Source organism: Musa acuminata, chromosome BXJ2-2, assembly GCF_036884655.1.
Source record: "Musa acuminata AAA Group cultivar baxijiao chromosome BXJ2-2, Cavendish_Baxijiao_AAA, whole genome shotgun sequence".
Lineage (NCBI taxonomy): Eukaryota > Viridiplantae > Streptophyta > Magnoliopsida > Zingiberales > Musaceae > Musa > Musa acuminata.
In genome coordinates, this window is record NC_088339.1 from 29574402 (window position 1) to 29585580 (window position 11179).

At 40.7% G+C, this 11179-nt stretch overlaps 1 protein-coding gene across 1 annotated transcript; it reads right to left on the bottom strand.

Moving 5' to 3' along the window:
- Positions 1-4243: 4243 nt before the first annotated feature.
- Positions 4244-8199, bottom strand: IAA9 (auxin-responsive protein IAA17). The gene is made up of 5 exons (XM_009390443.3): positions 7434-8199; positions 6353-6582; positions 5382-5523; positions 4978-5039; positions 4244-4573 (listed from the first exon to the last, which is right to left on the bottom strand). The coding sequence occupies exons 1-5, from the start codon at positions 7892-7894 to the stop codon at positions 4524-4526; spliced, it is 945 nt and encodes a 314-aa protein (XP_009388718.2). The 5' UTR covers positions 7895-8199; the 3' UTR covers positions 4244-4523.
- Between the last annotated feature and the right edge of the window lie 2980 nt (positions 8200-11179).

An 11179-nucleotide genomic window follows, 5' to 3' on the forward strand; every position in this document is an offset into this window, starting at 1 on the left:
CTTCCAAGATGATGGTACCTTAAAAGCAGAAAATATTCGAGAGGTTATGATCCCAACGTATGCATGGCATATAATTTTATTAAGAGCTTGAGTTTATTGACATTTGGGTCAAGGTTTCAATTCTGACATTGGCAGCACCATCTTAAGCATGCATTCACACAGAATCAAAGTTTGACCAATGTTCTTTTAAAGATTGGCAATTTAATAACTAAACTTTGACTCGTGTATGAAATATAAGAGATTGCCTCATCATTATATATATTCACTAGATGACTAAACTATAAATGAAACAACTAATGGCCAGATCAAATTTATCTGGTCAACTAGAAATTGGATGCTAGTTCAAACCAGAAGATGTCAGCAAAGTGAAGACACTGGGCATGAAGATATAAAAGGTTGTAGAGGAAGCATATAGTATCCAACCCAGATTATACTTGTATATTTATGCAATCTTTGTTGAGACCTTGAGACCTTGCTGATCTTATCCAGGTTCCTAATGAACTAACTCATTACGGAAACTACTGCCAAGGGTGTACAAGCCTCATGCATGGCAGATCTAACAACGATGTGCCGCCAACTTTCATAAGATCTTTGCCTTAACCTCGGTATAAATAATTATCAGGTAAATCTCATGCTTGCAATATCTTCTGGAGTGTAGTAATCAGGAATAGTTAGAATCTTTGAGATGTTAATGGTGAGCTTCTGACAGAATAAGTGTACTGTACTAACACAGATGCTACATAGGATACAGAAATAGCCACATCAACGGAAGTGTATACACTGGACAAGCCAAAACAGTTCCATGCAACTTTAGTTAGAGTGATGAGGCTTGGCATGAATCATACCAAGTTGGATTCAGACAAAATGGGCTCCTCAAGATTATTGTTTTACTGCAATGAGGGGGGAAACCTTTAGTCGAATGAATAGAAGAAGAAATAGAGACATGAATTTGATCCTGAAGGAGATCATATGAACCTCAATTGTCTCGCAAGGCAAGACTTTAAGCCACCAAGGTTGTTCATGACAGCAAAGTTCTGTCAGTTGATCTTATCAGCTGATGCTTGCAACATGAAAAAACACTTGATTCTTGCTCCACAAGTAAATAGATTTACTTCTCTCAAAAAAAAAAAGAGAAAAGGTTCCATAAGTGTATTATAGACGAATTATTGATGGAACGATCAATGAAGCTATTGCAGCTATTATTTTAAAGCCTAACGAGTATGGCATGGTCATGTAGTTTAATGCAGGTCAAGCAACTGGTCATAATATATTTGCGCCATGTAGCATCGGAACAGTAGGAACCAATCAGTGCTTCTCTTGCTCTTCAATCTGGCCAATATATCTAGAGAGAGAGAGTGTGTGTGTTCTGCCCATCCTCCCACCTGGAGTTGTTTGACTTTTCATGGCGAAGATCCTTGAATGGGGTGAAACAAAGTCGCATGTAGAAGACAACGTGCCTCCCAAAATTAACACATGCCGTTCGACATCTCATGCGGAGAGCAGTGCGTTGACTTGACGGCCTTCTCAGAATCTTGTGCATTTATGATGTGATGTGATAGCCTGATTTGTTCTTTGCTTACGACTAACTGAAAAGGGTCAATTCGTCCAAAAACTTTCAATTTTTTTTCCATTTGTTTACTTTACATAGGTAGCTTATTTTCTAAAAAGATAGTGAACCCTTTACCTCCGTACGTTCTCTCGTCGCCTCACCTCTCGTATACTCTTTGTTGCATGCCCTCATCTATCATCTTGTTAAAATAGAGCATCAAAAGTAAAAGGTTTCGATAATGGGGGGTTCAAGGAAATAGGGTGAGATCAGTTGGAGAGAGGGTTAAAGGGTGATAATGGAAGGGGTGAAGCTTATGACAAAGGGAGAGAAGGGCACACAAGATAAGGAAGACACCCCCACGACTAAACGATGGAATGTACGTGGGATTAGTAGGAGTAAGAGTTTGACGCAAAGATTATGATAATAATGTTATCAAGTGGGCTAGGGATCAAGGTCCCTCGATAGTTATATTCAAGATCAAGACTTCTATGACATTAGCGACAAAGGAGGACGACAACGATAAGACACGAAAACAGCAAAGCAAAAGTGGAGATATAAATGAGGGTGCGAGAACAACAACGATCGATAAATGGAGATCAGGGTATTCTTATTTTTTAGAAAATAAAGGATATTTTATAGGAATAAATCAAAATAGAATGCTGCATGAAAAAAAATAAAAACATGAAGTTTTTATTAAAAAATTCTAATTAGAAAAATGAATGTGGATTGGATATAAAATGCAGCATAGATTCAGTGTTAGATAAACCCTAGATGGTATAAAGTTAATACTTTATACAGCTTAAATTAATCATTAATATACTTTAGATAAGAAATAAGTTGGATTGGGTTGTCCAGCTCGGGCTAGTAACATATGCCTGTGGTTTGACTTGACTCGACCCGCCTATCGCGAGCCTAATTAAACTCGTATAATTAAAGATTGGGTCATAATTTGGGTTTAGACGGGCCAGATTGCATTGAATTTGATTGATCGATCGAACCCAGTTAGATAGGGGCTGGTAAATTAAAGTGAAGGCATGTCATCATCGCTAGATAATATTACATGCACTTACAAAGATTAGATTTATCATGCCGGGTCGGATTACGGTCGATATAAGATTAGATTCTATAGAATGGGCTCTATGGGTTTGGGCTCAGGTTGGGTCGAATTGAATTCGGGCTATTATTAGACAGACCACTTGACCAAGGAGGTCGTGGTCGAACCCAATCCGAATCAATCCCCGGAATTGTGGACGCAATGTAATGATGCGCGCATCACGTCAACATGTACGTACGCCCTGCGCGCATCTGACGTCGGGTCATGCGTCCACAGTAACGCCCCCTTCTGGCATCATCCGACAGCATGATGGCAACTGGGCCCTGGCCTGATTTGATATGATCTGACGGCTGGCAGGTGCCCCATCATGGCTACTCTGCGAATCCCCAAGTGCTCACGATGACTTCTCCCTTTACAGCTTAAGAAACTTGAAGCCGCTGAAGAAAGATTCACCTTTGTACACCATCAAATCTTCGTCGTCAGGATAAGAACTCTCCCTAATCTCTGTCTCTGTCTCTCTACAGTTCTTAGACAATGATGAATAAGGTGGAACACGTGCTTATCTTTTGGCAAAGCAATGAACCAGATCAAACATCTGTTTCTGAAACAAGGTCGCCGTATGGTCAACAGGGAAAGCATTAGTTCCCTTGGTGGCCACTGTAAGAATCTATCAATGGTGTTCCCTCACCCTCACATTGGCTCTCTCCCCCGTTCATTGCACCTTGCTTCATCTTACAGTTACACCATCGTTTTCTTCTTCCCATCCCCACTGTTCATGCTTTGTGAGGGACATGGAATTAGTCTGGGTTCAACTACCTGTGGAATCCTTTCTCTAATGTGTTTTTAACTACGTCGACTGCTACGAATGGATGCCAGTATTTGGTGTGGTTGATGTGCAGCTTCGTTTTAGAAGCTTCAGAGGACCCTACTGGTAGGCAATGAGAAGTTCATGTAATTTGCCAGAGCACAATATGTGCATACAACACAGCACGTTACAATGCTTCAAATGGCCATCGAAAGTGGAGCAGAGCATCATTCCGGTGGAGGAAGAAAGCCTCATTAACCACCGCCACCACCACTATGCCATATTATATTCTGGATGAATGATGGTTTCAGAACCTGTGAATTATTCAATGGACAATATCATCAACCCTAGACAAGAAGGTAATGAATGCAGGTCCCCACGAAGAAACAGCTCTCCTATAAAGCTGGTCACCATGCATGTCCAGTAGTACTGCGAAGAAAAATGCCTGAATGGAAGGATCACCAAACTGGAAGGACCAGAAACAGAGAGTTCAGTCATGAGGACTTACAGATGAACAGTGACCCGAGTGCACTGCAAAGTTGTCTTTACGATCCCTGAGAAGTTTCCAACCCGAGACATGCAGCAGCAGCATCTGCACCATCTGAGGTTAAGTGGCAGGTTCTGAAACTAGGTGTGTGGATTATGAAGAGTAAGAACATCAAACTGACCAGATAAGAGCAACAGGCAATTGTATCCAATTCATTCACTGACATTGATTTGGGAACAAGTACACAAAAAAAAGCTGCCTTTCGATAGTTTTGTTCCAACCAGAGGTGGTCGTTGTTGGGTAACTTTGACTTTGATTGTTAGGATTAGGACAAGAGACAATAGGGCCTTGAGAACTACAATTTCAAATAGGGAACTTCAACTATAACAGTTGCAGACAGCAAGCCAAATGTTTAGACAGACAGTGATAACGAGACATGCGCAAGTACTGAACACGCAATCTTACAAACTACAGAGCTTATGTCCCTAGGGAATCTTAGAAAGCTAGCACGAAGTCTTAGTCCATATAAAGCAGAAAGCCATGGCACATGGTAGATGTAAGAGAGTAGCCAAGTGATCTTGTTAACCCTTTCAGTCTCAAGGAGGGCTCTTCTGATTTCAGTTTAGGGTCAGAAGCTGATCCTAATTCGGTTCTTGCATTTCTCCATGGCTCTTGGAGCTGCAACGAAAAAAGCCACACTTTGGTTAGTCCAAAACCCATGTTTTCACCAGCATATATAAATTTACGATAGATGCAAAACAAAATTGACTAAGACAAGTGACAGTTCCGACAAAATTGACTAAGACAAGTGACAGTTCCGTCGAGAAAATATATATTGCTTTTTAGTGAATAAGTGCCGGTGCATCATCACCTAGCATAGCTTGACAACAAAGATAGTGGGCAAGATAAAAAAACACCCGAGTTTTGATCAGTGGGTTATAATAAAGTCGAAAGAAGTTAGAATTTAATAAATACACTAAAATTATAGCATGCAAGCTAAAAAATTCCACTTTGAAAAAAGTTCAAATAGACAGTTGTGGATACAGAAATTCAGTATATTAATCATGTCTACTTGTGCTCACCAAGTCCAATTGCATCTGAACCCTTCATAATCCTCATCCTCTTGCAGGAGTTGGTGAACATCCTGAAATTTAAAGTCAGAAGTAAAATACCAGAGTCGGTGATCGTTCAACAAATGAGATGCCAAATCTGGCACAAAAGTCAAAACAATCCTGGCATAAAGAATTCTCAACCTTGAAGTCTATAATGAGGTATGAAGCTAAAAGAACAAGTTCATTAAATTACCATAATCAACGCTGGGTGCTATTTTATAAGTATGCATATTATGTTTTGCAAATTACATTTATCTAAAGTTAGTGGTCACCAATAAAATATACAGAAAAAAAGGGAAATTTTGCAATAATAATAGAAGCTCACACACAGCTTTTGACTATAGCCAACGACACCAGGTATTTTCTTTACTTACTCCCATGGTACATCGCCGACAAGCATCCAGTCACCATCCTTGTCTTCATAAGTGAGCACATATTCAGATCCATTCAGAAGATCCGTCAACCTGCTCTCAGATAATCCATCTCGGCCTGGTATTCCATGAGAACCACACTGACCTGGAGTAGCACCAATTATAAACACAAGTAAACTCCACCACATGCCGATACAATCTTAATCATAATTTTCAACTCAAGAAGAAAGAAGAAAGATTAATAATTCTACTTCAGTAATAAGAATTAACACAATTTTTCAGAGCATTTTATGAAATAAAGCTGGTATGACACTGTTATTAGAAGGACTTGTCAAACGAAGAAAGGAACTTGTAGGAGAAAGCTAAATGGTCATTTGATTTGAAGAATACTGCCAAAACATCAGGGATATATTTGAACTAAATTTCTTTAACAATATAGAAAAGGTTGTGGATCCTCTCGAACGGTGCCTTTTAAATAGAACTATCCAAATCCCACATCAGCCATCCACATATAGATCTCATCCGGCAGGGATCTAATCTTCTATTTAAAATACAAACAGTCTGATTATAATTGAATCAGTAAGAGAATTGGAGAGAATTCCAACTCAAAAGGAAAAACAGTGAAACGTAAAAAACCCCTACTTGTGTACTGCGTTCAATTATCACTCAGGAGAATGGAACAGAAATATATGATCCTAAATTCCCATATGTACATATCGTGAAAAGAAGACAACCATACAAAATTATCATGGGCTATCTAACTCCATTTTTTTTTATGCATAACCAAAATGGCGCTAGAGAAAAATAACAACGAAGATTGCAGAGCTGAAGGCAAAGAATAATCCTTCTTTCATGTATATCACAATAAAAGAATGAGTTCAAAATAGTGAGAAATCAATTAAGGCAAACTGATTACAAAGACATGAATATTTTCTGAGTTATTACAAAAATAGTGAAGAAAAGCCAGAGCTCACCAATGGTGAAGCAGCTAAACATCTTCTCGAGTGCCGAGGAGAGCTCCTTATAGTTGTTGTATGCTTTTAGGTCGACTTTCCGGAGGTACGGTGCTCCATCCATGCTGACCTTAACGTAAAGACATCCTGGACCTTGTTTTTCATCAGCATTTTCTTTGTCCTTTGATGGGTTTGTAGCCATCGTGTTTTTACGGTAGCTACGGATTGGTGGCCAACCGACCACCTGTGCCCTGTTACAGTTTATTCACATTGTTAGACATGCGAATGAGATCTGAAAAAATTAGCCAAGTTGAATCTTGTTCCCGATATGGAAAATTTGTGATCCTTCAAAGCTCAAGGAGGCAAATTTAAAAGGCAGCATAGTTAATCATAGCTCATAAACTCCTAAAATCAACAAAGTTTGTACACTCCTAAAATATAACAGCAAAAGAGGAAGCAATCTAAGGTTTTTAGTTGATGCAATCCATAGAACAAGAAATAATAAAACAATAAAAGACTTCCATGATTCCTGAACCAGCAGAAAAGCAATACAAAATGGAATCCCTCTTTTTCCCCACAAATCTGTGACAAACAGATGAATTGTCAGCTAAACATAAAAGAAACTGTATGCAGTTTAATCTAGCACCAGGATCATCGTGTTGGGTCAGTAAGTAGCAAATCAAACTAAAAAGAGGAAAATAAAGTTCGATTACATAAGACGATTGTGAAAAGAAGGTCAGCAAGATCAAACAATATAGCGAAACTGGAAATCGAGGATTGCTTGGGTTTACAAATGATAGAACTCTTACCCACGGCAAACAAAGCCTGTGGACAAAATGGTTCACAGAATCTACGGCCGAAAATTAGTTTTTCTTTTTTTTTTTCTCGTTCTCCATTTTTCGATGTATTTAAGAGACATATAATTAAAAGAGACATATGTAAGAGAAAAAGCATCACCATCCTAGAAGTTTGAACAAATCAAACATACTTCTAAGAAAAGCACTCACCAAATGCTGAGGAGGAATAAAAAGATTACAAATTTCCGCTCAAAATTCCAGCTTTCTTGCAATCCGAGAAACTCCAACAAGTTGGAAGCACTTACTTGGCAGCAGGCGCCACGCCGCGATCATTCCCAGCGGAGTTCCCGACCTGTCCAGCGGCCTTCCTCTCCTGCCCGTCCGCCTTCGGCGCCACATCTTTGCCAGCGTTCCCGTGCCCGGACAGCTGCCCGCCGCCGTCCTGCCCCCTCGGCGAGAACAAGGCGCCACCTTTCCCGCCTTCCACCTCGGATCCACATCCCCCGGAGGCGAGTTCCCACTTCCCGGCCCCGTCGATGGCGTCGGAGAACCCGCGCTTGGCACCGGAGCCGAACACCTTGGGAAGGAGCCCCAGGGTGAGGCCCACCTTCTCCTTCCGGTCGGGTGACTCCGATCCGGGGAGGCCCAGCCGCAGCTCCGTCTCCTTCAGGTTAAGCGCCCCATCCTCGGCTGCGCCGGCAGCGGCTGCAGCAGAGAAGGGGAGCTCCGACAGGCCTATGTAATCATGCTCGAGAGGTGGTGACATTAACTTCCTTGAGGAGCACCAGCGACCGTTAAAAGTGATGAGCTTGCGAACAGGAACAGAGCAAGACAGAGTGCGAGTGTGGTAAGCGTGAGCTGATGGAATATCCCAATTGGTGTGAAGGTGAGAAGGAAATAAAGATGAAGGGGAGAAGGAAATCTAAAGCTTGTGCTGGTTGGCTTCAATACTTTTCCACACTTTGTATACACAAAATACCAATAATAATAATAATAATGTTTATTTATACATCAAATATCATTTCTAGACAAGCCTAAAAAGATCTTTATATCGAAATTATCTAAAACCTTTGATCCATCATCATCTTGTTTACTTGTCAGCAGCACAACTTGTCCTAGAAATGGAATAGATAGAAGAAGGAAGTTAATGAAAATATGATAATAATGACAATACTATTATAAAACAGAATTGAAACAGTAATATTTTATTGATGAAGCAATCTACCGACAACTCTCTGTAAGTTTCCGGCAGTATCTCAGATGACTTTTTCTCCTTTTTCTTATTTTATGACACAAAATACATGACATCCTATCCCTCTGTTAGCAAAAAGGGAGGACAAATATTTGTGATAAAAGCTAAGAAAGTGAAAAAGGGAAGCATATCAGATCTGAGCAAGAATTTTTTTTTCCACATAGAAGACCAAAAGAATGTGGCAAAGAAGTGAGATTTAAAGAGGAGGATTCCAAAGTTTAATTAGGATAAAAACACACCAAAATCAGGGATTTATGTAATTGAAAGAAAATCAAAATATATAAAAGCCAATTACCACTCCAAAATCTTCTTCTCCTCTTTTGGCATATACTTGTGACAATGTGATCCATCAATTAATTGCTTGTGTTTAGGTTGGCCTAATCGATTAGCACAAAGAGTGGCTGCTCTAAGCTAGCTGGTCTATGAGTGGAGCCATTTGCAGCAACATGAGGGGAAATCATTAGGCCTAAAAGCATGCTAATCATAATTTAAAGCAGGGCATTAATGTATAATTGTCGGCATAAAAAGAAGCTTTACGCCCGACATAACCTCGATTAAAGCATAAGGATGTCGGTAAACATATCGAATCCGACGGCTGAGATTGTACGGCTCGCATCGATCGAGCCATTAATTTATTGGAATGAGGGATTGCAACACAAAAATTCTCGTAGGCATACTTGGAAGTATTATGGTCATATCATGGATTATTATTATTGTATTAGGTGCTCATCGACAGCTGAAATCTAAATTGGTGCTCACAGTGCTACCAGATCTCAAATCTCCAAAAGTATACAGTATTAGCATGTTTAAGCTGTCAAGTGTGCCGCTACTGCATGCAAAAGTGAAGAACAATATTTTTAGGGTAGGCTGCATAGATCTATAAAGAATTATTTTTTTACTTAATTTTTATTTTTAATTTTTTTGACCTCTCTTCGTATCACTATATTAATTATTTTATTATTTATTAAAGTAACATGTAATTATTCAACACTCAGATATAATAATTATCTTTTAATTATTAATACAGTCTCTCTAATATAAGACTTTTGATTTGATTTGATACTGTCATATCAGAAGAGGAAAAACTTTTGCAAATGTTCTCTTGAAACATTGGCCCCCAAAACGGAAACACATGCTCGTCTCCCCATTTGATGCTCTCTGCCCCCTCGCTGTGGGCCTACCATCCGTGCGGTGGGATCCATTGGGTCCCACACGATAAACTCGCCGGCGACCCTCTTTTTGCCCGTCCTTATGGCAAACAAAGCAGAGAAGACACCGTGGTCGAACAAGAGAAGGCACAGCGAAGCCATGGATTCAATGGCGTGCGTATGCTACGGATTCAATAATGGAGATCGGCGGTGCGATGGATGGACTTACCGATGGTGGGCAGCGCAATCTGGAGGAAGATCTGGGCTATCCCATAGGAGCACCAAGTGTTTGTTGAATTGCGCAGGTGGAAGGAAGATGGCCTCCTTGTAGGTGGGTTGCGAAGCAGAGGCCTCGTCTTCCTCCTCCTTACGGCACCCATGCGGCGGTAGCAGTGGCTTCTCCCATCATTCATATGAGACAAGGCTTTGTTAGGTTCATTGATTGGGCCGAAGCAATTCATGGTTCATTGATCGGGCTTAAGAATGGGCCTTGAGTTATTATCAAGCTTAAGAATGGGCCTATCGTTGAGCCTCATATTGGGCCCGATGTAGGTTGCAATTTCTGTGTCTGGTCTCGGATTGGGTCAATGACTGCTCGTCAGATTTGGTCACGATTTCTGATTTCCAGTGGACCCCGAGCTCGGGTTGAGCTTATGTGGCTCGTATGTTTGGAGCCTTGTTGGGCTTTTATCGGGCCTTCTATTTACCTTACTTCGAGATGGGCCAAAAAAGTGCTTTTGGGCCGATGTGACATTGATCGAGAAAAATGAAAAATAAGACACACAAACCGTAAAAGCCTAAAATTGATATTTATATTCATTTAGCCAACCAAGGCAATGTCAAATTCATAGCATGTACCTCATAGTCTCAAATAAATAGCAACACAATCTAATCGCCATCTCAAGAATTGAGAATGGCCACATAACAACGCTATGTGTAGGAAACATAACAACCACGTCTCGTCGTGTTACCATCAGCTATTACTTTCGGCAGACATGGCAGATCGCATGCCATTTGGTGGAGCCAACATGCATTCCACCACGTCCTTCTCTTTGTCCCCTCCAATTCCCAGAGTTTTATCTGCTTTGAGATTTGCGCAGGTCTCGGTGGACATCATTAGAACCAGCCCTGTCAGGAGCACAAACCCTAAGTTCTACGCTGGCTGGCTGGCTGGCTGGCTGATGAAATACTCGTAGCTGACTCCAACATGACTATTGCCTGGTAAGATTTTTCCTTGGAGTCATCCGTGACTTGCAGGTCATCATCACCAATCATATCACCGTTGATCCTGAGGAAGTCAGCTCATGATCCGTAGCTAAACATCAAAACCTTACATCAGTATTCAAGGAAAAGGCATCATTAACGAGGAGAAAGAGTTACCCGGAAAGATGGATTAATGAAGACTTCGTGTAGAATCGGATGTGATGATGCTTTGAGGTCAAGAAGCTCTCAAGTGCTAGAGAACAAAGTGGCAGTACAAAAGTCAGCCTTAATCCGTCCTCTGTCCGCTCCAATGACGAGCACGCCTTCAGATTTTAAATGGAAAACCCAACACGAAAGGTGTAGGGTCGGGGACAGACGCATGGAAGGAAAGTGTTGTTGATAGATTGATGAAGAGATCTGCATAAGAAAAGATGAAGAAAGAGCCATA

Coding starts and splice junctions, on each gene's coding strand:
- IAA9 (XM_009390443.3), bottom strand. CDS start 7,894: ATGTCACCACCTCTCGAGCATGATTACATAGGCCTGTCGGAGCTCCCC. Junction 5,040..5,381: donor GTCGGCGATGTACCATGGGA/GTAAGTAAAGAA, acceptor TTTAAATTTCAG/GATGTTCACCAACTCCTGCA. Junction 4,574..4,977: donor TTCAGATGCAATTGGACTTG/GTGAGCACAAGT, acceptor TTTTCGTTGCAG/CTCCAAGAGCCATGGAGAAA.